The 27,851-nt window shown below is 39.7% G+C and overlaps 1 protein-coding gene across 2 annotated transcripts in view; it reads left to right on the forward strand.

Moving 5' to 3' along the window:
- AIG1 (androgen induced 1) overlaps positions 1–27,851 on the forward strand; it is a 587,426-nt gene that overhangs the window by 136,687 nt on the left and 422,888 nt on the right. For both annotated transcript variants that reach the window (XM_069725904.1, XM_069725905.1), the window contains exon 2: positions 17,226–17,381. In XM_069725904.1, the coding sequence (XP_069582005.1) occupies positions 17,226–17,381 (156 nt within the window). The remainder of the gene's footprint in view (positions 1–17,225; positions 17,382–27,851) is intronic.

A 27,851-nucleotide genomic window follows, 5' to 3' on the forward strand; every position in this document is an offset into this window, starting at 1 on the left:
ATTTTAATATTTATGTAAAATGAACTCACTTCAAGTTATAAAGCCATGAGTGGTAAGGGCATATTTGACTTATTTTGGACAATTCAATATTTTTATATTGTACTTTAGTGGCTACTAGAGGTGAGCAAATAAATTTGAATGGAATTGAATTCTGCTCAAATTTTAAAAAAATCTGCATTTTTTTTTGGTATTCGATTTAGAAAAATAATAGATGCTGTGACCTTCCACATGCTTTTCCAAAGACTTCCCAGGCCTTTAATGGTAGTAATTGTTAGTCTTTGTTCACATGTTGATTATTTGCATGCAGACATTTCTGCACCATTTCGACATCTCTTGGCAGGAAAAACACAGAGGCAAAAACATGCATTTTTGCCATGTTTTCAATGCGTTTTTTACATGTTTGGATACCTTTCAATGCTATACAGATAGATAATAGCAAGAAATAGCTAATAGATATAGACATACAGACATAGAGACAGACATACAATCAAGGCTGAAAGTGTTGGCACCCTTGGAATTGTTCCAGATACTGAAGTATTCTCACCAATTTTCCTCTGCCATAAATGCTCAGAGAGATTAGTTACAGTGCTAATAGTTGTGAACTTCTTGATTATGTTGTGCACCGCAGTGTGGCACACACAGACACTCAATGCAAAGATTGAGTCAACTTTTCCCCTTTTCATCTGGTTTCAGGTGTGATTTTCAAATTTCATACACCTGTTACTTGCCACAGGTGAGTTTGATTGAGCATCACAAATTAGTTTACCCACAATTTTGTAATGGTGCCAATCTTTTTTTTTTGCGTTGTTCCAATACACACAAAGAAAATAAACATGTGTATAACAAAACATGTATAATTGCAATAATTGTCTGGTAGAAATACTTAATTATCTGGAACAATTACAAGGGTGCCAACACTTTTGGCCATGACAGTATGTGTGCTCACAACTTTTCAGATTTCATGTCTAAAAAGGTATTTTTTTCATCACACTAGCACAATCTGCGCTATTTTGTTAGCTTTCTACAGTGAAATAATGAAATAAAAAAAACGACATGGGATCCTCCATTTTTCTAATCAGCAAAGGTAAAGCAGACAGCTGAGAGCTGATATTATCAAGCTCATGGTTATTGGGCCCTTCCCAGCCAAAAAATACCAGCCCTCAGCCGCCCCAGAAGTGGCACATCACATTAGATTCTGGCGCTTTGCCTTAGGTCTTCTCTATTGTTCTGGTGCACTGTGAATTGGGGTAATGGTGCCTGTGGTTTATGTCAGCTGTGAATTGTCCAAAAAAAAACAGCTGAAGTCAAGCCCTGGTGCTAGTAATGGAGAGGTGTCTATCAGCCTTGCCATTACTAGTCTAGTAAGAAAAAAGAAAAACACACAAAAATACTTTATCGAATTAAACACACCCAACACAATCCCTTGTTCACCAATTTATTTATTTTTTTAAAAAAAGGTTCCCATTCAAGTCTGCTGTAGTCCACCGAATCTGCCGTCCACAAATATAAACCTGAAAAACATAAACAGAGAGAAGTAAAAACAAGACACTGTCCCTCGTTTACCAGTTAGAAAGAAAAGTTGCCACATAGGTTTGATGTAAGCCAGAGTGCAGAGTGACCTGGAACATCTGCAAAGCAATGACATTACTTCACCTCTTTTCAGAGGGAGGCATGACCCGGCACCTCTGAGAGCGGTAACATCAGAAACTGTGCCCCCTTTTGCAATGGTTCTCCCAATATGTGCCCTCACAAAAACATTAGCCTCCCATCCAGAATGATTTGCATTTATTCTTCTCCTTGATGGAGCGCTTACTGTTTCCCACACCATCTCCGATCCTCTGCTACGCTTCGGTACTGAGGTGGCGCCAGCAGTGTAATGACGTCAGCAGCATGCTGACCTCATCACGCAGCTGCACGTCGGGGCCAGAGATGATGAGGGCTCCTCTGCCCCATTCCTGGCACCCCGGTGTTCAAATGTATTCGACTCTGAAAGACGTGAATATGGTTGACTAACGGAAGAAGGGAGTGTCAGGCCTGGTCTAACATTACTTTACCCCTTTAGAGACCCTGCCCTTTTTCATTTTTAATTTCTGTTTTTTGCTTCCCTTCTTGCCAGAGCCATAACTTTTTTATTTTTCTATCAATGTGGCCATGTGAGGGCTAGATTTTTTCTGGGACGAGTTGTACTTTTGAAAGACACCATTGGTTTTACCATATCGTGTACTCAAAACGGAAAAAAAATTCCATGTGTGGTAAAATTGCAAAAAAGTGCAATTCCACAACTTTTTTGGATTTTTTTACCACGTTTACCAAATGCTAAAACTGACCTGCCATTATGATTCTCCAGGTCATTACGAGTTCATAGACACTAAATATGTCTAGGTTCTTTTTTATTTAAGTGGTGAAAAAAATTCAAAGTTTGCTAAGAAAAAAAAAATGCGCCATTTTCCGAGACCTGTAGCGTCTCCATTTTTCGAGCTGTCAGGTTGAGTGAGGGTTTATTTTTTGCCTGCTGAGCTGGCGTTTTTAAGTTTTTACTTGCATCTTAGTAAGAACAAAACTATATAACACAAATGAAAAATAAATGAAAAACATTAAAAACATAATGAAAAATACAATTAGATGTTAATAATAATACATCAGTTCACTGCGTTTGTTTAATCCTGCTGGAGATCGCGTATTGAAGTAATACATCCAAAAGGCCTCCCGTGTGAGGAGACGGCGCCTGACGTCGCCTTCCCAAAAGGGTCTATTAACATGTTCAATACCATATACCTGAAAAAACTTTGTACTGCGACCATGCTGCATGATAAAGTGTTTAGATGCTGCCGACGCACTGCAGGTTGAATTTCCCATGTTTCCTATGTCATACAGGTGTTCAGTAATACGGACCTTCAGCTTCCGTGAGGTACATCCAATATAGGAAAGCTGACATGCAGTGCAATCAATTTTGTACACTAAAAAGGTAGTATTGCAATTAATATATTGTTTTATGTTGAATGTTTTTGACCTATCTGAATTATTAAAAGTTTTGGTAATAAGGGCATGAGCGCAGGTTTTACAGTGATTAGAACCACATTTGTAAAAACCATTGTAATGTAGCCAAGTATCATCTCTTTTCGTATTGATATGATACATACTAGGAGAAATTCTGTGCCCAATAGTAGAAGCTCTTCTGGACACTATATTGACACCTGTATCAAGAAATATAATCAAACTTTCATCTTCATGCAAAATTGGAAGAAATCTATTTATAATTCCCTTGATTTGGGTGAACTGGGGACTCAATTGAAAGCAGACAAAAGGTTTTTTGGTCGAATTATTGGACGAGTCACCAGGAAAATTTCCCTCCTTACATGAAATAAGATCCTCACTCTTCTTGTGAGTCAAAATTTTATGCACTCTATTAAGTGTCCAGGATGGATAACTACGACGTTTTAATTTGTCAGATACCTTATCAATTTCTATATCAAGGTCCATGTCCCTACTACAGTTGCGTTTTACTCTAATAAATTCCCCGACGGGGACAGACTGAATAGTGTGCTTGGGATGACGACTATTCGCACGTAAGAGGGAATTACCACTTAATGATTTATGATGGGTTTTTGTGATAATAACCTGATCCATTATTCCACTTAAAATAAGATCCAAAAAATTGATCTGTTCTTTGTCATGTCTACAAGTGAAACGAATGTTATAATCATTGGAATTAAGATAATCAACAAAACTAGGTATGACAGATACATCCGACCCCCAAATGATGAGCAGGTCATCGATGTATCTGCCGTACCACCTCACCTGAGAAAGAAAAGGGTTAGATGCAGAAAAAACAAACTCATATTCACAAAAAGCCATGACCAAATTAGCCAAAGAAGGTGACAATTTAGCGCCCATCGCCACACCGGATTTTTGTAAATAATTATCACCATCACCACCATGAAAAAAAATTGTGTGTCATAAGAAAAAATGTGGCTTGCAAAATAAAATTGCTCAGATCAGCTGAATAATTGCTGAACTTCTCAATATGAAATTATAGAGCTTTCATGGCTACATGATGAGGAATACAAGTATATAAGGAAATAACATCACAGCACCGCCATGTGTATTCAGATGACCAATTTTTAATGATACCATCTTAGATACGTTATTTTAATCGCCCGTTATTGCATTTCAATGCAATGTTGCAGCGACCAAAAAAACTTAATTCTGGCGTTTTGACTTTTTTCTTTCGACGCCATTTAGTGATCAGGTTAATCCTTTTTTTATTGATAGACCAGGCGATTCTGAATGCAGCTATACCAAATATGTGTATGTTTGATCTTTTTATTGTTTTATTTTGAATGGGGCGAAAGGTGAGTGATTTAAATTTTTATTTTTTTTAATTTGGCATGCTTCAATAGTCTCCATGGGAGACTAGAAGCTGCTATTACCTGATCAGCTCTGCTACATACAGGCGATAATCAGATCACCGGGTGGCTCATAGCAAGCCGGCAGTGACAACCATAGCAATGACAAGAGACCTCTGATTGTCATGCCAACCCACCGGTGACCTGCACGGGGGTCACCGGCAAGCGGATTTCCGGCCCGATGACCAGAAGCGCGCATTAAATGCAGCTGTCTGAGATTGACAGCGGCATTTAACAGGTTAACAGCCACGGGTGAAATGCGATTCCACCCGCAGCTGATTCGGGCACATGTCAGCTGTTCAAAACAGCTGACATGTATCGGGAAAGATGTGGGCTCGCTGCCAGAGCCCTTATCAATGGAAAGGGAAAGGAAGTTGCCTGCGCAATACTAATGCATTGGAGGTTGCAAAGGGGTAAAGAAGGACCTTTCAGCTATTTTTGCCTTAAAAACTGCACATTCCTGCATGTAGTAGCAGGAATGTACATAAAATAGTTGCTTTTTGTTTTTTTTTAGATACAGGTCACCAAAATTATTGGCGCATAATGTGTTCATTCTTTTCATTTTTCAATTGAGCTTTTCATTTTGTTCAGCTCTGTGGATGGTGATACTTTCATCCCACTGTGAAAATGTTCATCATACCCCTGGATGAAGTTCTTGTTGGGTCCACAAACTATTCAGCAGCAAAACTTTTGCTTTTCTTCCCTTCTAAGCTTTGCTATGTGCCCAAACAACAGTTTTTGACCACATATAGGGTATAACTATGTTTGGAAGAAGTTACTAAAGAAATTTTAGCATCCATGTTCAATTACCCCTTCTGAAAATGGTGAATTTAGGACTAAATCAAAACAGTGGAAATAAAAAAATTATTTTGATGCATCTAAATGGTTAACAAATTTCCTGACATCAGTTTCACAATAATTAGCGAGCAGTTTTTAAAGTAGTATCTGTTTTGGGGGTTTTCTAATATATAGGCCCCTCAAAGCCACTTAAAAAATTGAAGAGGTCCATATTAAATAGGATTCATAAATTTCATTAAATGAATGCTGCCAAATTTTAACCCTTCTAACATCCTAACAAAATAAATGAAAGTTTGAAATAAGACATTGATATAAAGTAGATATATGAAAATGATGCTTTTTATCTAATTTGTGTGGCATATTTTTATGGGTGTAAATAAAGTTTAAAAACTGCAAATTATTCTACTTTTATGGGAAATGTCACATATTTTCATAAAAAAATGCAAAACATATTGACCTCAATGTACTTGTAACATAAAGTACAATGCTTGACATAAAAAAACATTCTAGAATTACTGGGATGTGTTGAGGTATCCCAGAGTTATTACAACATAAAGAGACATATGTCCGATTTGAAAAATAGGGCTTGATCATGAAGGTTAAAATTGGCTCTGTCATGAAGGGGTTAAGTAAAAGACACATAATAACTGCACCAAATATAGTTGTTTAAAATGATTGGTGGAAAAATAGCAAACTGGTTGTTTTTTCCAGTTTTCTGTAGAAACACCTAAATGCTTGTAGTGGTAAGCATTCTGAACTTTCCGGATCTTACAGAGAGTAATTTTATCTATTAAAATAAATCAAATACGTTAATTGAATTACATTTATTATACAATTCCAATATCCCTTTACTCTCATTAGTTTAGGAAATACATGAGTATAAAGTGAAATATAATTGGAGAAATTACTAAAGTGTTCATTAATATAGGACTCAGTTAGCCTGCAGTATGTTTTAGATCTGGTTATTTGCTGTAGATGGGCTGAGTTTTTTTGTTTTGCTTTTTTCTTACATTTGGAACATCAGATTGGGAATTTTTTTTCAGCTTAGTCTTCTTTAACACTTGCGTCGGTACGCGGCCGTCGCAAAGCATCGGCGCGACGTACCAACGGACGTTGTGCAAATTCGGCACAACGTGGGCAGCGGATACAGTTTTTCAATGCGTCCGCTGCCCATTCTAAGTCCCGGGGAGAAGGGGGCGGAGTTCCGGCTGCGCATACGCGGTAGGAAATGGCGTATCACCAGTAATTTCAGGGTCTCGTACTGTCAAAATTTTTCGACCCGCTTGAGACTCTTCCCAGGCTTCACCCCAGCTCCGCCTCCACCCCTTGAACCTCCCCAGTCCCACCACCCAGTATTGGAAAAACTCCACTTCTGCACCACATCCTCACCATTCACTCATTAACAGTTTCCATTGAACACTATATCACATACATAGCCAGCAGCTTTTGTGTTGGCCAAAAGATTTTTTAAGCTTGCCACCACAAAAAGGTAGACTCTTTGGACAGGGCCCTAAACTAACCTATTAAAAAATTCTTAAAATCTCATATTCTCATTTTAGGTATATTTTTATTTATTTTTCTTTACGAGAATGAGTTACATACATTTTTTAAAATAATGCCACATGCAAGGGACAAATACCCCATGGCTGCACCACATATTACCACGAGATAGTGACCAAATAATACTACATACAAGAAACAAATACTGCTACACCATGAACAGACCATATATTGCCACTAGTGATGAGGGAGCACTAAAATACTCAGGTGCTCCTTGCTCGGGTGGAGCAAATTGGAATACTCGGGTACGCGACCCAAGCAACAAGCCCAATGTCAGTCTATGGGAGACCGGAGTATTTTTACCGCGATCCCCCCGGGGGTCCTTTTAAGGTCAAAAACATCTGAAAATGATGGAAACACTGCTCAAATGACACGGGGACATCATGGGGATCACCCCTGTAAGCATTCCTGACTCCTAGTTCACAGCTTTAAACAATTTTTTCCGAGATTCATGCCATTTTTCCCAGTGCCACAAAAAACACACTAAAACGACACCAAAACGGATTTTGCTGGGAAATTTGTTAAGGTACATCCTTTACAGGTTATTGACTTGCCTGTAAGGCCAAATAATTGCTCTCAAATTTCCTCCCCCACTTGGGCTTAGTTCAGACGCAGCATTTTTGAAGCGTTTTTCAATTTTAACATTGCTTTCAACCACTACAAATGCATTCACTGTGAAATGTCATTGTAACATTTAACAACCCTAGCTAGCCATGTGGTGTGTGACACATAAGCAGACCCATCTTGTTTCATTTATGAAGGAGGAACTCTTAAAGTCACAGAGCCTATTTGTACTGGTGCATCAGGCGGCATTAATCTTCTTAAAGGGCCATTATTAAACTGTGGGTCTCCTAAACTGTTGTAGCCTATGCTGTAAGTGGATGGGCTGCCGAGAATTACGACACCCCATAATACCCCTTTCATAAGATGTCCAGGAGGGCCTCCTGAAAAAATGTTGCATTGAATGCAAGGCCTGCCCTGCTACCAATTCATATGCACCCCAATAAGCCTTTGAACCCACATACTGGATGGGCCCATGAACATCCACTTCACAATATACATTTTGTACTCCCATACTCCTTTGTTTTACACATTGGCAGCAAGGCCAGCCCTGCTGCATAGTTAGTCATATGCACCCCATTACGCCTTGGAACCCACATACTAGATGGGCCCATGAAAATCCACTTCACAATATGCATTTTGTGCTCCATACTCCTTTGTTTACATAGTGACAGCAAGGCCAGCCCTGCTGTATAGTCAGTCATATGCACCCCATTACGCCTTGGAACCCACATACTGGATGAGCCCATGAAAACCCACTTCACAATATGCATTTTCTACTCCCTTACTCCTTTACTCCTTTGTTTCACACATTGGCAGCAAGGCCAGCCCTGCTGCATAGTCAGTCATATGCACCCCATTACACCTTGAAACCCACATACTAGATAGGCCCACAAAAATCCACTCCACAAAATTCATTTTGTACTCCCATTCTCCTTTGTTTACACAATGACAGCAATGTCTGCCCTGCTGCATAGTCAGTCATATGCACACCATTACCCCTTGTAGCCCACATACAGGATGGGCCCATGAAAATCCACTTCACAATGTGCATTTTGTACTCCCGTACTCCTTTGTTTTACACAGTGACAGCAATGTCTGCTCTGCTGAATAGTCAGTCATATGCACCCCATTACCCCTTGGAACCCACATACTGGATGGGCCCATTTAAATCCACTTCACAATATTCATTTTGTACTCCTGTACTCCTTTGTTTTACACATTGGCAGCAACGCCAGCCCTGTTGCATAGTCAGTCATATGCACCCCATTATGCCTTGGAACCCACAAACTGGATGGGCCCATGAAAATCCATTTCACCGCATACATTTTCTACTCCCGTACTCCTTTGCTTCACACATTGGCAGCAAGGCCAGCTCTGCTGCATAGTCATATGCACCCCATTATGCCTTGGAACCCACATACTGGATGGGCACATGAAAATCCACTTCACAGTATGCATTTGTACTCCCGTACTTCGTATATGAAGTCACAACATGGCTTTTGGAGCAATATCTCAACTTCTACAAGCGAGGTGTTTACAGTTGCTTAAAGAGATGGGAGAAGTGTGTGTCCTTATGTGGCACCTATGTAGAGAAGGACTAATAACTGTGCCAAGTTTCATTGTTCTCAGTCCACAGGAAGTGGATCAGGGGAAATCCTTAATGAACGCCCCTCGTATAGCACTAAAAAGCATATGTGCAATGGCCTAATTTAAATGTGTAATAACAAAAGATAAAAACCCTCGAACTAATAAAAATAATACAGTTAATAAACTATGATGTCAAAAGTTCCCCCTCAAATACAGTATGATACCCCCACAGAGAATTCATCCACAGTACCCTCCACACACCTGGTATGATGACCCTACTGTACCTTCCAGCAATGTATGGTGACCCCAACACAGTATGATGCCCCAACTGTGATCTGCACACAGTTCTCCACACAGTATAATGGCCCCCACATAGTTCTCCATACAGTATAATGCACCCCACAGCTCCAAGTCCTCTAGGCATCAAGTTGGTGACATATTCCAGCTTCTATCCTTTTTTATTCTTCAAGAATGACCTATTTTAGTGCCTGGATACTGATGCTCAACTTGTCTCTTCAGAATTCCTTATAGATCTTTGATTGGGTTCAGATTAGAAAACATATTTGTCCACTGAATCACAACTTGTTTCCCAAAAATTCAACAGATGTGTGTTTGGATCATTGTCATGTCGAAAAGTGCATACCAAGGGCACATAGTGATGGTAGCATTTTCTCTTTCAATATAGCACAGTATGTCTGTGAATTCATGACAATATCAATAAATTGTAGCTCCCCGACACCAGTAACCTCATGCAACACTGCAGAAGGACACCGTCACCACCATGTTTCACTGTAGGCATCACTTTACAGCACTGGAATGTGCAGAGTTCTAATCTTGCCAGGGACAACTTTTACATTGAGTTTGTATGTTCCCCCCATTTTGTGTGGTTTTCTTCCAGGCACTCTAGTTTCCTCCCACGCTCCAAAGACATCCTGATAGGGAATTTAGATAGGAATATTGAAAATAATGTCTGTAAAGTACATCAAATAAAACAATATAAGTCACTTAAGAAGCAGAAAAACTTATAAGATCTCTAAATAATATTATATTTTAAAAATGATGCCAGCATAAAGGTGATATGGTAAATGTTAGTACCATATGTTGGTAGTACTTGTATGTCTATCTGTATTAAGGGAATAAAAAACAAGTTTAAAAATTGCTAATTATTTCCAAATTTTCAGTGATTTTTTTTAATTCAAAATATCTCCCTAAATTTATCATTACAATCATACCCAAAATTCTGCACATTTCCTTTTAATAAAATGAGCCGGCTTTCAGTCAGCATTGAGCGCTGACTGGAGCCACGCCAGCCCACCCCTCTGACTGAAAGCCTGAGCCTGTCAGGAGGAACAAAATTAATTTCCTCCTGGTAGCCGGGCTCTCAGTGCAGGCGCTGGGCAGGTTCAGAACGCTAACCTGCAGATTAATCTCATAACTGCAAGTTACTAGCATTTTTTACATGGCAGTTTCCCTTTAAATTGTAACTTTTTAACATATTTGTATCCTGCGCATTTCTAACACATAATAATTGTGGTGCACAACATATATGATCCTATTTTTTCATGATTTAATGGATTCAATTAATTAAAAATGTTAATAAGAACAAAATCTTACCATGCCTCTGGGTTATTGGGTGGGTTTAAATAATTTAAGAAAGGTTTAACGAAATGCATAACCATAAAATATTAATAAACGATGAGTTCTGTAGATAGGAATGAAAATATCTTATACAGAATATAAGTTTTATGCTGAATTGAGTTTGAAGAGCCATGAAAGTTATAGGTTAATCCCTTGGCATCACAGCCACTTTTTGCTTGTATGCCATTTTTTTATTACTTTTCTATTGTCGCATTCCAGCAGCAATAATTTTTTATTCTTTAGACAACATTGTCATAAAAGGACTTGCTTTTTTCGGAATAAATTGTGTTTGTCATTGACATCATCTTGAGGTATATGTAGCTTAGCTGCTTATACGGTACGGCGGCACTTTTTCCTCAGCTCTGCTTTTTATTGACAATGAGAAATGAGTTAATAGAGCCCCCCAGCATCAGAAAATCTCTGGGGTTTCAGTTACCGGGGGTAGTGTTGAGACCCTGGCGAACATGATCAGGGCTGGTTTTTCCTTTCCACTATCACGTGATCGCCATTATTCCTTGAATCACATAAAAAAGTAAAGTTCTGTTTAAAATCATTTCTCTCTCCTCTGACAAGATCTAACATGACCTTAGTACCGGATCCACCATCCCATGGACCACCTCCTTCTTCCGAAGCAAAATGACAGACACATACGCAGTGCGCACACTGAGATCCTCCGGCCTGCACTTGGCAATTGTAGGAATTTTTCTCATTGTTTGCTGACTTTTGATTACTGTGATAAACCCTATCACAGTGACCAAAAGCCCAATATTTAGTAAATATGGCAGCACTTGGGCTTTGCCTCTCTCTTCTCTCCTTGTAGTTGTTCTGGGAGAGAAGAGAGATGCACTATATCCAAAGAGCTGTTCTGTCAATTTAAAAAATAATCACATTTCTAGCTAGACTTCAATAAATCCTTCCATAATAATGGTTCTTTCTTTCATTGCCTTTACCTAGGGTTAGGTTTAAAAAAAAATGATGACAATATGACAACATAATCAGTATAATGACCAAATGTTATCAAATTCTGTGTAATTCCTGTGGATTCAAAATTGTCACTATACCCCTGAATAAAATTCTTAAGGGGTGTATTTTCCAAAATGGAGTCAATTGGGGCTTTCTGCTGTTTCTGCAAATGCGACATGGTGCACACAATCTATTTTAGCCAAATTTGTGTTCCAAAATTCAAATGGTGCGCCTTCAGTTCCAAGCCCTGCCATTTGTCCAAACAGAACTTTTTTACTACGTCTGTGGTATCACTGTGCTTGTAACAAAGTGGGTACGAAACTGTGGGTCCACTTTTTGGTGTTACCTCTTGCAAAAGTGAAAACAAAATGGGCTAAATAAACATTTTAGAGGTAAAATTTAAATGTATTTAATTTTCATTGCACTTTGCATTCGATCCTGTGTAGCACCTGAAGGGTTAAATAAATTATAGCAATAGTTTTGAATAATTTGAGGGGTTCTAGTTTTAAAATGGTATCACTTTTGGGGCGTTTACAATATATGGGCCCCAAAAAGTCCATTGGAATCTGAATAGGTCTCTAGAGAAACAGGTTTTGTAAATTTTTTGAAAAAATCACGAACTGCTGCTAAACTTATTTAACCCATATAACATCCTAACAAAATAAAACGGAGTTTCAAAAATGCTGCATATGTAAAGTAGGCATGTGGGAAATGTTATTTATTAATTATTTTGTACAGCATGACTAACTGGTTTAGGCCGGGGTTACACTTACCATATGGAAAATCGCTCCGAGTCTCCCCCCTGAGAGTCGCAGGAGTGTTCTCCGTATGGTCATCCATGTGTAATCCGTTTACAATGCAATGATGCGATTTTCTCGCACCTATGTATCCGTATGACATCTGATTGCAATGCGATTTTAATATAAGCTTTTACATACAGCAATTCTCTATCATTTACACATCGTTTTCAAACGAAATATTCGTCAAAACATTCTTTTCTTCTATCTATCTCTCTATGAAATATATATATATATATATATATATATGTGTGTCACTGGCATATATATATATATATATATACTAGAAATAGGCCCGATGCTATCGCATCGGGAGTGCGATAAAAACGTCAATCACCTACAAACACAAAACATTTTTTTAGTGTGTGATGTTAGGTGTCGAGTTCCTGCCGCTGCACAGGAGGAATCTCGAACCATGTCCACTGCGGTCTCCCATTCTTCTCCAGCAGCAGTGGAGCCTGCTCAGCAGAGACGTCGGTCCCAGCGCCTGGCTCGGACAGATACTGCACGTTTGGTTACTGCTGCCCTTCCAGGTTCAGCCATTGTAACCAGTACTGTTCGGCGGCGAGCAGGCACTCCTGGGACTAAGTCCTGCTTTTCTCATTCTGAGCATGCCCAAGGGAAGACCTCTCATTGGAGGTCAGGGGTCATACACTCAGGTCCTGTAGCAGCTCCTATTGGTCCTCTAGGAAGGTCCTGAAGAGGTAAAACTATAAAAGGTTTGCATGGCCACATGGCCATGCGCTAGTATCATTTGTGTGCAACAGAGGTCGCTTACATTTCACATGGAGTGAAGTTTAACCCACACATGAGCTCAGTGTCCATCCGCCATTACTTTGCAGCAGGTATCTCTGCACGGTGGACCCCGGGCTGCGAACACACCAAGTATCAATCTCACTATTACTTGGCGCATTCCGCTAGCCCTAACAGTGTGATAGTAGCCAGACATAAAAAAATCCAATATAAATCTGGTATAGCTCAATCCAGTGATGGCAAACTGAAATACACAGAGGGCTAAAATTAAAAATTTAGACAATGTCCAACCTGGATATACTGTATATTAAAAAAAATGTCTACAATTGAGGAAGTTTATTCCTATCATCAAATATTATGATAATCCTTTTCATATGGAAATAAACTTAAAGGGATTGTCCCAAGAACAAAGTATATTTTAGTTAAGAGATCTTAGAGATAAAAAAAACACAATCACAAATGGGGCATAATGGAATAATATAATATGTTACGTAAAAGCAGTAAAAAGCATACAGTATGGCCCAATGGCCTAATGTTAAATATACTTATTTTGCACATTTATTTATTCAGGACTCTTTACCAGATGCGATACTCTTGAAGAAAAATGTCATGATATTTTCATAAAAAATGTAGTGGTTTATTTGATTGTCCACAAAAAGAACACATTGCAGCAAAACATAAAATAGGTGAAATAGTTACGAACAGATTGTTCATTTGTTCCTCATCTTTCCTGAGATTCTGAATAGTAAATGGCGTCTGTCTCTGTCATGGAGTAGAAGTCATCATGGCTACCAGCTATTCATTCCTTCTGTGAGTAGTCTGAAGTCCGTGGAGAATGAATGAGAGAAGGCCCAAGGTGATAGGCCTCATGTGTCCATCCTCACCTCCTAAGAGACGTGATTATATATGTCCCATAGAACACGTGTTCTCTCTATATGGTGTTAACTTATTCTGAGCTAAATATACAGAAATAGCTTTTGTAATGTCAGCGAGAGAAAATGTACTCAGTACAGAATTGAGAATAAGAATAAGTAAAAAATTAATAATTAATATTTAACACCTAATTTTAAATGTGTAATAACAAAAGATAAAAAACCTTGAACTAATAAAAATAATGCAGAAAAAAGTATGATGCCATCAAAAGTACCCACAAATACAGTATGATACCCCCCACAGAGAATTCCTCCAAGGTACCCTCCACACGCACGGTATCTTGACCCTACTGTATCTTCCAGCAATGTATGGTGACCCCAACACAGTATGATGCCCCAACAGTGATCTCCGCACAGCCCTCCATACAGTATAATGGGCCCCACATAGTTTTCCATACAGTATAATGCACCCTACATATTCTTCCATACAGTATAATAGGCCCTACGTAGTCCTCCATACAGCATAACAGCCCCACATAGTCCTACATTCACATACATATATACGCATATACACATACAGTATAATTGTCCCCCATAGTCCTCCATACTGTAAAATGGGTTCCACAATGTCCTGCATACAGTAAAATGGGCCCACATAGTCCTTAATACAGTATAATGGGGCCTCATAGTACTCCATACATTACAATAGCCCACATAGTCCTTCATACAGTGTAATGGGTTCCACATAGTCCTCCATACAGTATAATGGCCCATCATTAAAGAAAAAATACTTGCCTCTCCCTGTTCCCTTGCTGCTCTGGTTTCGGGAGCTCTTCACTGCACCCACTGAGCTGAGACATCAGACACAGAGGGAGTTTGATGGCGGAGAGAGCATCAGCTGACTGCTCCCTCTTCACTGCTTTCAACTGAACAGGCATTTAGGATACTGTTGAAAATGCAATGCCAGGCCATTTGACATGTGTGCTGTAATTGCACCTACCTTAAGAATAAATCTATAACTGATACCTCATGAGAAATGAGTGCTCACATCGACTGGGTTTACGTTTAAATCTCTAAAATACATGATTCAGGTGGACTCCCCAATGGAATATTCCCTATAATGAGGCAGATGGAGACACTGTGGATGCAGGCTGGCCTATGATCCAGTGGTATCCCTTCTGAGCACCAGTGTGCCTAAAGCCCATTTAGTGTCCAAATTTTTGGCATTTCTGTGCATGAATCCGGAAGTATGAGCTGGGCACAATGTATTTGCACTATAATGACAACATTTTAGTGGAAAAAAATGCCAATTTTCCAGTGACTCGGCCCAATGTTACACAATTCTATGAGTCGTCTGAGGGTTAAAAATGCTCAGTACAAGCGTAGATGAATTCCTCAAGAAGTGTAGTTTTCAAAATGGGGTCAATTATGGTGGTTTCTGCTGTTTTGGCATGTCAAGCTCTTCAAATGTCATGACATACGCAATCTATTCCAGACAAAATTGTGCTCCAGAATTCAATTGGTGCTCCTTCCCTTCCGAGCACTGCCTTGCGCCAAAACAGAAGTTTTCCACCACATATGGGGTATTGCTGTACTCCTTGTGAAAATTAAAAATTTGAGACTAAAGCAACATTTTTGGGAAAAGTGTATTTTTTAAATTTTCACAGCTCAATGTACTAAAATTCGGTTAAGCACCTGCGAGTTCAAGGTGCTCACCAGATCTCTAGATAAATTCCTTGGGAGGTGTAGTTTCCAAAATGTGGTAATTTGTAGGTTTCCATTGTTTTGGTACATCAGGGGCTCTTCAAATGCAACATGACATCCAATATCTAATCCAGCCAATTTTGCGCTCCAAAAGTTGGATGGTGCTCCTTCCCTTCCGAACCCTGCTGTGCTCCCAAACATTAGTTTTCCACCACGTATGGGGTATCGGCGTACTCAGGAGAAATTGCACAACAAATTGAATGGCCCGTTTTCTCCTGCTACCCTTTTGAAAATGCAAAATTTGGGTATAAAGCATTATTTTGTGGCAATGTGGCAAAAAGCAAAGCAATTTAATTTTTTCATTCTTATTACTTTAATTAAGACAAACCCTCTAAAGGGTTAATATACTTCTTGAATGTGGTTTTGAGCACTTTGAGGAATGCAATTTTTAGAATGGTGTTTCTTTTGGGTATTTTCTGTCACACAGACTCCCCAGTCACTTCAAATGAGATGTGGTTCCTAAAAAAATTGGTTTTGTAAATTTTGTTGTGAAAATGAGAAAATTTTGTTGTGAAAATAAGAAATTCCTGATAGACTTTGAACCCTTCTAACTTCCTAACAAAAAAAATGTTTGTTTTAAAATTGATGCTGATGTGATGTAGACATGTTGTAAATGTTATTTATTAACTATTTTGTATGATATAACTTTCTGGTTTAAGAGTATAAAAATTCAAAGTTTGAAAATTGCAAAATATTCAAATTTTTGAAAAATTTTAATGTCTTGATAAATAAACGCAAATCATATAGACCAAAATGATGACGTACAACATGTCAGGAAAGAACATTCTCGGAATCACTGGGATATGTTAAAGTGTTCTAGAGTTAAAACCTCATAAAGTGACACTGGTCAGAATTGAAAAATTTATCCTGGTCAGAAAGGTGAAAACAGGCTTGGGAGTGAAGGGGTTACACACCATTTACCATTGGTATAATTGTCATGCTATTTTTTCTATGTATGGACCAATAACACCAATACTAAATGTATTTATATTTATAATGTTTTTGCTACTTTTCATTTTTTACACAGTTCACGATGCAATGTAATTGATATGTGAACTTTAGTCTGCGGATTGATACTATTATGTTGATACCCAATTTATAACTTTTTTAATATTTTACTTCTTTTTCCCAAGAAAAAAACGTTTTTTAAAAATTACCATTTTTTTGTTGTGTTATTGTTAAATCTCTATTTTTTTTTTATATTTCTGTTTAAAGAAAAGCGTGAGGACAAGTTTTCAGAAGTTATGGAAAAAGTGCTGTAAAATAAGAATGCTTTCATAATAGAAAATAGAAGTGCTAATGGTTTATTTTTTATTAACAAAACACAAAATGGATAAACAAGAGATAAATCAAATGTAATGTAGTGTTCTCATGAATCCATGAATTCTTGAAAGTAAAACTAATGTGGATCTGATAACTTTCTGCAGCATGCCCTTTTGTATTGCTAATTTTTTTCTGGATTTGCCACATATTTTTCCAATTTTTTCACATTATTAACTACTCTACTGATATTTGCTCCATAGGTTATTCAGGCCGTCTTCTTTGGTATTTGTGTTCTATCTGACCTGTCCGGTCTTCTAACAAAAGGCAGTGACAACCTGGAACAAGAACGTCAACTGAAAAAGCTCATCTCCCTCCGTGACTGGATGATGGCTGTCTTAGCATTCCCTATAGGAGTTGTAAGTATTCTTTACTGATTAAGGGAATACTATATCGAGGATTACTTGTTTTTTTATAGCTCTACGTAGATAAATACAATCAGCTATGGAGAGTTACCCTTCATAAAACTTAACCTTTAATGAGGATAGCCTAAAATATAAGAACCCAACGAACAAACACATATACATATATATATACAAAAAGTGCCCAAAATAACCAGTGCTCAAAATATAAAAGAATGGAACGGTCTCACCATTCAGAACGGACACTTGGATCTTTCTCAGCCAATGGGGCTATGATGAGTAACAGTCCAGGGGAGAAAAGCAACGGGCTAGGGCATAAGTCCTGTCTACCCTGTAAACCCTGTGTAGCTCCTGTCCAAGTGGACCCTGCTATGGACAACCACCAGATGAATGGGTGTAGGTAAATGGATTTCCTCTTCTCCCTACGCGTTTCATCACCAATGTAGGAGACTCATCTTGCTTATATGGTATTATTGTTCAGCGACACCAACAATATGGCGATCACGCCTTCCATTATAGGTGAGTCCCACGGTGTGGGTTACACTCTCCTGGCAGGTTATGGTTGCCATGACATCGCTGCAGCGTTCTTATTGTGACGCCCATATCTATGCGACTTTTGTGCGTTCCACGATGTGGGGCGTCTATCTTAGCACAGTGATACTACGCATGTCATTTTATTTGGCGCCGCTGTAGTGTATATTCAGCTACGCCTCCCGTGGGACGTTCCTATTGTGACGCCCACATGACGACGATGTCTGTGCGTTCCATGACATGGAGCGCACTAGCGACTATGTTACGTATATTCAGTTGGCGCTGCTGTAGCGTATCTTTAGTGACGCCCACAATATGGCGATTATGCGTTCCAGTTTGGAACGCACTTCTCCTGCGCATGTGTGGAAGTGACTCGCACAACATGGCGGCTGCACATCCGGTACACACATCGCTGCACGCTGTGTACGAGTGAGTATGACATACGTTTATCTGGGTTACATTAGCCCATTACAGGTGACTAAGATATGAGGGGCGGTGACCAGTATTATAATAAAAGGGTGTTCTTGTGGGGGTTAGAGTGAGGACACATTTTGACTGCAAACACAGACAGCCATACCTCGCTGATGGGTACCCAGCCACTGCGGGACCCACATTGAAACACGGACTCTCTCTCTTTTTTGTCTTTTGCTTGGACTCTTGTGCCCTGTGGCACATATATTTGTTCAAACTCCCCTGATGAGTCTCCTACATTGGTGATGAAACGCGTAGGAAGAAGAGGAAATCCATTTACCTACACCCATTCATCTGGTGGTTGTCCATAGCAGGGTCCACTTGGGTACAGGACTTATGCCCTAGCCCGTTGCTTTTCTCCCCTGGACTGTTACTCATCATAGCCCCATTGCCTGAGAAAGATCCAAGTGTCCGTTCTGAATGGTGAGACCGTTCCATTCTTTTATATTTTGAGCACTGGTTATTTTGGGCACTTTTTGTATATATATATGTATATGTGTTTGTTCGTTGGGTTCTTATATTTTAGGCTATCCTCATTAAAGGTTAAGTTTTAATAATGGTAACTCTCCATAGCTGATAGTATCTGTTTCCCCAGAGGGTGTCATGTGGTGTAGATTTGTCTGCACTATTGCCTTTCTCTACGTAGATAAACAAGTGTAACTTTAACATAAAAAGCAAGTTTCATGCAAATGAATAGAACAATTCATACAAACTACATCATTTTTTATTAGTTTTAGTGTATCGTTGTAGTAAACAAGAACTATTTTCCTTTCCTTACTATGGCAGGCTTGAGGCTCTGCTTACATTTGATAGGAGGCTGAGTTGTCATGTTCCCTGTATCAGTACTTTTCTCGTCCCAACAGAAACCACACTGAATCTGATCGATCCAATTATAAGTCATTTGGATTGGTTGGGTGTTGGTTATATCTTCTGCATGATGGATCCAACAGAGACTGGTTCGGAAGCCTCAGAACTTACTCTGGTTATTCATCGTGACCCACCAGTCCTTAATTTCACTCTACGTGTCAATTCTATAGTCAACATACCTGGTGCCCTTCTTGTGATCATTCTTGACCCATTTTTCTCTTTTCTGTAGCCCATCTTCTCAAAATGACTTTCTAATATCTGTGAATTTGTGCTTGTCATATGAGGGGGATGGGGCATGTCTGTGAAATCCAATAATGCTCTCCATATAGAAGTGCCTGACATCATTCTAGAACAGTGGAACAGAGCAACAGCTATCCTGATTAACTATCAGGAGGGCCACTTTATTGATTTGAAGATTCATTGTGAAAGTATAGAAAATATTTACATTGTGGAACAGCACATTTGAAAGGGAACCTGACATCAGAAAAAATTCTATTAACCTGCAAAAATGGGGTTATTCTGCAGGTTAATAGCTTTATTAGCCTGCCTGGTACCCGCAAATAACCAAAATTGGCAGGGAGAAAATTAACTTTATTCTCCCCGCAGCTTTCGAGTTTGAGTCACAGGGTCGGTGCCGTTGTGGTTTCAGTCACTTCTCTGAGAATACATGACGGCGGATGTAACTGCACCCCAGACAGCTAGCCTCAATGCTAAGTCAGTGTCCGTCAGGGCCAGGGGCATGGTTGCAGCCGCCACTCTCTATACTCAGAGCGGTGACTGAATTTGAGCCAATGCCACCTCCGTGACTGAAAACCAAACGCTACGGGGTTCCTTAAATTGTTCCAGAAATTGAAATATTTTTCCCGGACAATTATTGCAATTAAACATGTTTTGCTATACACATGCTTATTTCCTTTGTATGTATTGGAACAACACAAAAAAACAGTGAAAACATTTTTGGAAAGGTGACAATTTTGTCCTGCTCATTTTGGGGATTTTGTATGAAATTATGTCAATTTCAAGGGTGCCAACAATTTCAGCCATGACTATATATACCAAACATCATTTTGCATTAAGCGTTAATTGCCATTTTGAGTACAGGGTAGCTTTGCAGTCTGTGAGGGAGGTTACACAACAAGAAGATGACATTTCACAAAGGAGAAATTTGGTTCCTGAACATGTCTTGCATATCCATTAGCATGAATTCTCTGGGGCTTTGATTGGCCACATGATAATCAGTAGAGGAAATGCAGAGAATGGCAAGTGACACGGGCAGCAGTACAGGGGAGCGGAGGCACAATAGGTAAGTATATGTTTTATTTTTTATTTTTTTTCATGGCCATACTTGGGCCCATTTTAAAAATAAAAAGGGAAAAAGCAGCCCTTTTACGCAGTCATTATATTTGTCTGGAGACTGAGTATTTCTTTTTTTTTTGACAACTTTTTTTTGTTCTGATAAAATGACATTTGTTTAGAACAATTCTCATTCACGCCTTGTATAATGTCACATATTGAAGGTATTTGTCAACCTACTTTCTCTCCTAGTTTGCAATAATGAGAGGCAAAAACCCTGAAACAGCTTTCTGAAATGGAAGTCTTTCCCTTTTGGAAAAGACCCTCAGTCGCTTAACCCCATTAGCCCCAAAGGTGGTTTGCACGTTAATGACCAGTTCAATTTTTACAATTCTGACCACTGTCCCTTTATGAGGTAATAACTCTGGAACGCTTCAATGGATCCCGGTGATTCTGAGACAGTTTTTTTTTTTTCGCGACATTTTGTTCTTCTTGATACTGGTAAAATTTATTTGATGTGACTTGACTTTATTTGGGAAAAAAACTGAAACTTGGGAAAAAGTTCGCAAATTTCCTACTTTACTTAATAAGTAACATTTCCCACATGGCAATCTTGCCTTGCGCAGGCGTGTACTATGGAGGACATAGAATGAACTTCAATCCAATATTGCGGCCAGCATGCAGCCAGCGGGTAAGGAAAGGGTGAATCAAACACCCAAAAACCCCGCCTCCATGGCTGAAGATTGTTCCGTCCAAATTCAGGTGACAGTGTCCCTTTAAGGGAAGGAGTGCCATTTGACTTTTTGAATGCAAAATTTGCTGGAATAATTAGTGGACGCTGTGTCGCGTTTGTAGAGCCCCTGATGTTCCTAAACAGTGAAAATTCCCCACAAGTGACACTATTTTGGAAGCTATACCCCTCATTGAACTAATCTAGATGCGTGGTGAGCACATTGAACCCACAGGTTCTTGAAAGAAGTTTATAACGTTGAGCCGTAAAAATAAGAAAAATCTAATTGTCACCAAAAATATGTTTTTTGCACAAAATATTGCATTTTCATAAGAGTAATAGGAGAAATTGCACCAAACAACTTGTTGTGTAAATTCTCCTGAGTACGCCGAAACCCCAAATGAGGGAGAAAACTTCTGTTTGGGCGCACTGCAGGGCTCGGAAGGGAAGGAATGTCATTTGACTTTTTGAATATAAAATTTCCTGGAATCATTTAGCAAAAATAGACCCCTCAAGTAGTGTATTTACAGTGCCTTGTGAAAGTATTCGCCCCCCTGGAACTTTTCAACCTTTTCCCACATATCATGCTTCAAACATAAAGATACCAAATGTAAACTTTTGGTAAAGAATCAACAACAAGTGAAACACATTTGTGAAGTTGAACAAAATTTATTGGTAATTTTAAATTTTTGTGGAAATTCAAAAACTGAAAAGTGGGGTGTGAAATATTATTCGGCCCCTTTAACTTAATACTTTGTTGTGCCACCTTTTGCTGCGATTACAGCTGCAAGTCGCTCGGGGTATGTCTCTATCAGTTTTGTACATCGAGAGACTGAAATTCTTGCCCATTCTTCCTTGGCAAACAGCTCGAGCTCAGTGGGGTTTGATGAAGATCGTTTGTGAACAGCAGTTTTCAGCTATTTCCACAGATTCTCGATTGGATTGAGGTCTGGACTTTGACTTGGCCATTCTAACACCTGGATGCGTTTATTTGTGAACCGTTCCATTGTAGATTTTGCTTTATGTTTTGGGATCATTGTCTCATTGGAAGACAAATCTCTGTCCCAGTCTTTGGTCTTTTGCAGACTCCAACAGGTTTTCTTCAAGAATGGTCCCGTATTTGGCTCCATCCATCTTCCTATCAATTTTAACCATCTTCCCTGTCCCTGCTGAAGAAAACCAGGCCCAAACCATGATGCTGTCACCACCATGTTTGACAGTGGGGATGGTGTGTTCAGGGTGATGATCTGTGTTGCCTTTAAGCCAAACATATGATTTTGGTTTCATCTGACCAGAGCACCTTCTTCCACATGTTTGGTGTGTCTCTCAGGTGGCTTTTTGCAAACTATAAACAACACTTTTTATGGATATCTTTGAGAAATGGCTTTCTTCTTTCCACTGTTCCATAAAGGCCAGATTTGTGCAGTGTATGACTGATTGTTGTCCTATGGACAGACTGTCCCACTTCAGCTGTAGATCTCTGCAGTTCATCAAGAGTGATAATAATCCTCTTGGCTGCTTCTCTGATCAGTCTTCTCCGTGTTTGAGATGAAAGTTTAGAGGGACTGCCAGGTCTTGGTAGATTTGCAGTGGTATGATACTCCTTCCATTTCAATATGATAACTTGCACAGTGCTCCTTGGGATGTTTAAAGTTTTGGAAATCATTTTGTATCCAAATCCGGCAGGTGAATTTATATGGAGACTTGATTACACAAAGGTGGATTATATTTATCATCATTAGGCATTGAGGACAACATTGGATCATTCAGAGATCCACAATGAAATTCTGGAGTGAGTTTGCTGGACTGAAAGTAAAGGGGCCGAATAACTGGATCTGAGTGAGGACTTACTTTTTTTGTGTGTTGTGTTGAAGCTTTTATTGGGAACATTTTATATAACGTTTGGTATCACTTTTATCTAGCGCTCTATGCTGAGAACTTACTTTGGAGTTTCCATCTAAATCTTTGAGTGACTTGATTCAGATGAAACCCCCGAAGGATCCATTCTCTATAATGAGGCAGGAGTGTTACTACAGTCTCCACCTGGTCTCTGTTAAGAAGTGTCCTTCTTTTTTAGAAGTGCATAATACTGTGGCCGACGGCACTATTATGCAGTCCTAAAAAGATGGACACCACCGGAGCACAGGTCTGATGGTGTCCACAGTGCCTTCATCTGCATCATTATAGGGAATGTTCTGCCAGAGGTGCCGATTGTATCACGTATTTCAGAGATTTACACAGAAACCACGGTGTAAGTGCTCAAAGCAGAGCGCAGGATAAATGTGCGCCGAGCCTTACTGCAATCTTTGGGAGGCAGAATGAAAAATTAAACAGTAGGTGAAGAATTGGTTTTATTTATTTTTTATGTGGTTCCTCTTGTGGTATAAATGATTAAGAGAATTTATTCTTCGGGTCGGTGCGATTACAGCGATACCAGATTTATATTGGGATTTTATGTTTGGCTGCTGACACACACTAAAAGATGATTTTTATTGCAAAAAATAGTTTTTGCATCACCATATTTTGAGAACTATAATTTTTTCATATTTTGGCCCACAGAGTCATGTGATGGCTTGTTCTTTGCGGGACGTCTTGCCCTTTTTTTTGGTACCATTTTCGAGCACATGACATTTTTTGATCGCTTTCTATTTTGATTTTTATGAGGCAGAACAAACAAAAAACAGCAATACAGGAATGTCTTTTTGGGAGGATTTATGCCATTCCATATGTGGTAAAAAAAAAATTTAAAAACTATTTTTACAATTATTTACATTTTTTTTTAGCTTTTTTCTAACTTTTTAACTTTGTCCCAATATCAGACTATCATTTTTTGCAGGCTGATCGCTTCTACAGTATGGAGATGAAGCAGCATCACCATGCTGCAGAAACTGTCAGTCCTGCACTGACAGACAAACTTGCTCATCATGCAGTGGGCATGATCAGTAAGTTTGCTAGGTCTGGTGACCCAGATGTCGTCGTGACAACATCAGGTCACCATGGCAACGATCGGGGTCTCCAATCCAAAGGCAGAGGGACTGTCAAGCCTGTGCAGGCTTCCAGAATGCAATCGTGTTTCATCCCAGCATTTTGGGGGTTAAAGTGCCAGGTTTCAGCTGTCAGAATCAGATGATACCCGGCAGTGATTGCCCGCTCACCCCCTTGTGCACAGGCGATCTCTCAGACATAATATTCTATCCCTGGTCAAATAGGCCCAGGGCACAGAGACGGAATATTACATCCGATGTCAGAAAGGGTTAAGTCGTTATAGAGTTAACATTGACTTATAGAGTGGATACCTCCAATTGATGGCACTAGAGCAGGGGTGGACACTTACCCTAATATTCCCAATGTGCCACATGAGACCCTGTGACTGCTGTGGAAGACTGAACCTATAGGCTGAAATTAATTCTTAAAATAACTAATATTTTATATTAATATTAATTTTATCTCTTTATTGAGCAGAATTAAGTATGCAGATATTTCCCTCTCTACCATATGAGCCTGCACACAGCCCAATATATATATATATGAGCCCCCGCATAGTCCTCTATATACAGTGTGAGCCCCACCTAGCATCTCTACATACAATATGAGGCCTCATGTATATAGTATATGAGCCCCGATATAGCCCCCTAAATACAGTATGATCCCCCACATAGCCTCCCATATTACTATACTAGGTCCACATGAACAGTATTCTGTGAGGAACTTCAATATTGAGAAACCTTAGAGTCCGTGTCGGTAATGGCCGTGGGACATGAAGAGATACCAAACTTATAGTTAAAAATCATAATGTTTTATTAATAATATATAAAATGAACATTAAAAAGACAGGGCAAGTAAGCATTAAAGGAAAAGGGAGTGGATACAGCAACTCTGATCAAAATAAAATATTAGGTCATAACAGATAGTTTATAGTATGCAGTATATCTAAAGAAGAAACAGCATTTAAAAAGTTTATGGCTATAAGTGTCAGACTGTCATAGACTTATTAATGCTATAGGTTAGTAAAGTTCAAATGCACACTTAATAGGCATATCAATCCTAAACAAATACTGGTTTATTAATAGGATGATTTAAAGATGGATAGAAGACAGGCAGGATAATAAGAGGTTATAACTACAAACATGTCCAAAGCATTAATTATAGAGGAACTTTCACCATAATAGTGATTTCTAAAATATAACTACATCAGAGGTCTGTTGGGAATTCATAGCCAGAACATTTGGATAAGAAGTATCCGGACACACCACTCACTAGGAGCTATAATATAAAAATATATACATTTTATTGAAAAATACATAACACAAAAATTCATAAAAATGTTAAATAACACACATAGGGTAAGAGGGAAAGAGTATACTCAAGTAAATCACATATGGTAGAGTGGAAAAGTAACGGGTTATGGGTTGGTACAAAGACTAAGTAATAAGGATCTCTCCTGAAAAAGATAATATTTTGCAAGTACTTAATATAACAGATCATAAAGAGCCAATAGTGCCAAAGGTGCAAAGCAAAATAACATAAACAAGATCTAAGACATACCCATATCAGAATAAAGTGACCGTCCTCGGTACCGCAAACGCCCCGACGCGTGTTTCGTGGAATGCTTTCTTAAGGGGAGGTGTGTGTGTATTGTGCTACCTCATCTTGCTTTTATATCCCATCTGAATGAGTCCAGGGCGAATCATGGGTTACACATGCCACCGCCGCCCCCCGGGACCCAGGTGCATTGATTTCCGGCACTAACTCCCGGCGTGTGGGAAGAAAATCCTCCATGACGTCACTTCCGCCTACCTGCAGTCAGTAGAGGCCTTTGATCAATGCGTGTCGCCATTTTTTAGAAGACCAAACACAGATAGGTATGTTGCTGAACTATGATATGTGCATGTGTGATATAAAGAGGGGGCTTTAAGCCATACCGCCATAAAGATATAGGGTAAGACAGATTAGAAGTATAACAAATAAAAAGTTTTCCAAACTGCATATCTCATTCCCATGTGATAATTTTCATGCATATGCAGCGCCCCAGAGACCTGGTCGTTGCAGTAATGTCGCTCTGCCACTAAGGGGAGTGATGGTACGTCTGATGGCACTAAAGGAGTTCATCTGACCAGGTATCACAAGCACACATTATACTTCACACTCCGGCCACTAGGGGGAGCAAAAGGTTTTATTTATTAGGCCACTCCTCACACTGGTAAAACTAGGGGTTGGATAGGAAGTTAGAGAGAAGCTGGCTGGGTTTTGCCCAGGCAACATCCCGTGGCAGGGGGTGTTGCGGGGAAGATTCAGAGGGGTCCCTGTCAGGCGTGGGAACCTGGCAGAGACTTAGCGACAAGGACAGATCGTTACAGAGCCGCGCCTGCACTACCTTGCGGCGGCATCTAAAGAAAGGACACGAAGCGAAGGATATTGTGGACAGTGAGAAACGAGATCAAGCACAAAGGAGAGCCAGTAGGAGTCGTGCCCCAAGAACGGCAACATCCTACTGAGGCGCGTAGCCGGTGACCGGAACACCGAGGAAGTAACTGACTCTATGCCTTACTTCAAATACCGCAGGACAGTTAATTATAAGTTGGCTGTCTACCTTACATCACCTAAGCAGACATAGGGGTCACGCGTGGAGAGGGGCATCTCTAGGGTCCCAGAATAGCTCCGAGCCTTCCCGTCAAACGGGTGCGTCCTAGCCATAACAAACTTGGGGGACGGAGAATAGAAAGAACGATAAAGAACGAGAACAGAAGTTGTGAGGACTATCCCGAATGCTCAGCAGGGAAGCACTACAACACACAGGCGCTAGTGGTAGGCAACGATTTCCAACTGCAAAGGGAACTCTGGATGTGCCTTCGGACCTGCCGGTCTCAGACAGCCCTGTTGACAGTGCTCTGGATTGAGGATCCTGAAGTCTTCAGTAAAAGGTAAAGAGACTGCAACCCTGTGTCCTCGTTATTGACTGCGCCTCACACCATCACCACCTACACCACTGGGAAGCCCTGGGGACATACTTCACCTGTGGGAAGGTATACCATCTAGCTGCCATAACACCACCCCAGTGGACCCCAAGCAGCGTCGGTCACCCTGACCGAATACCACAGGTGACGTTACGAAAACTTAGCTGACTTTCATCACCCCTTTTATTGGACGCCCCTTAGCAGGGTCACGGACCGGGTCCATCCACCGTGACAACCCCAGAACTGAGAGAGAGAGGACCGGTACCGAGTAACCCGCGGCCCTGCGTCTGGGGGCGCTCCACATATATGGCGTTACAGAGAATATTTTTACTCCAGGAGCAGGAGCACTACAAATATGGAAGAACAAACCCACATACCACATAAACAATATAATCACAGGAAAGGAGCCTGCAGGGATAAATGTCATTTCAACATCCATATTTAGATATTATTCAAGAGGCTAAATTATTGAATAAATCATATCATGATGTAAACGACCTCTTCCTTTTGTTCCAGCTTGTACCCTGCAATGATCGAAAGGTTCTCATCATAGAAGGTAAGTACTACAGAATCACATACCATAAGCAAGATGGATAAGGACAAATTACTAAGAGTAGAAAG

The sequence above is a fragment of the Ranitomeya imitator genome, chromosome 5, assembly GCF_032444005.1.
Source record: "Ranitomeya imitator isolate aRanImi1 chromosome 5, aRanImi1.pri, whole genome shotgun sequence".
NCBI classification, from domain to species: Eukaryota; Metazoa; Chordata; class Amphibia; order Anura; family Dendrobatidae; genus Ranitomeya; species Ranitomeya imitator.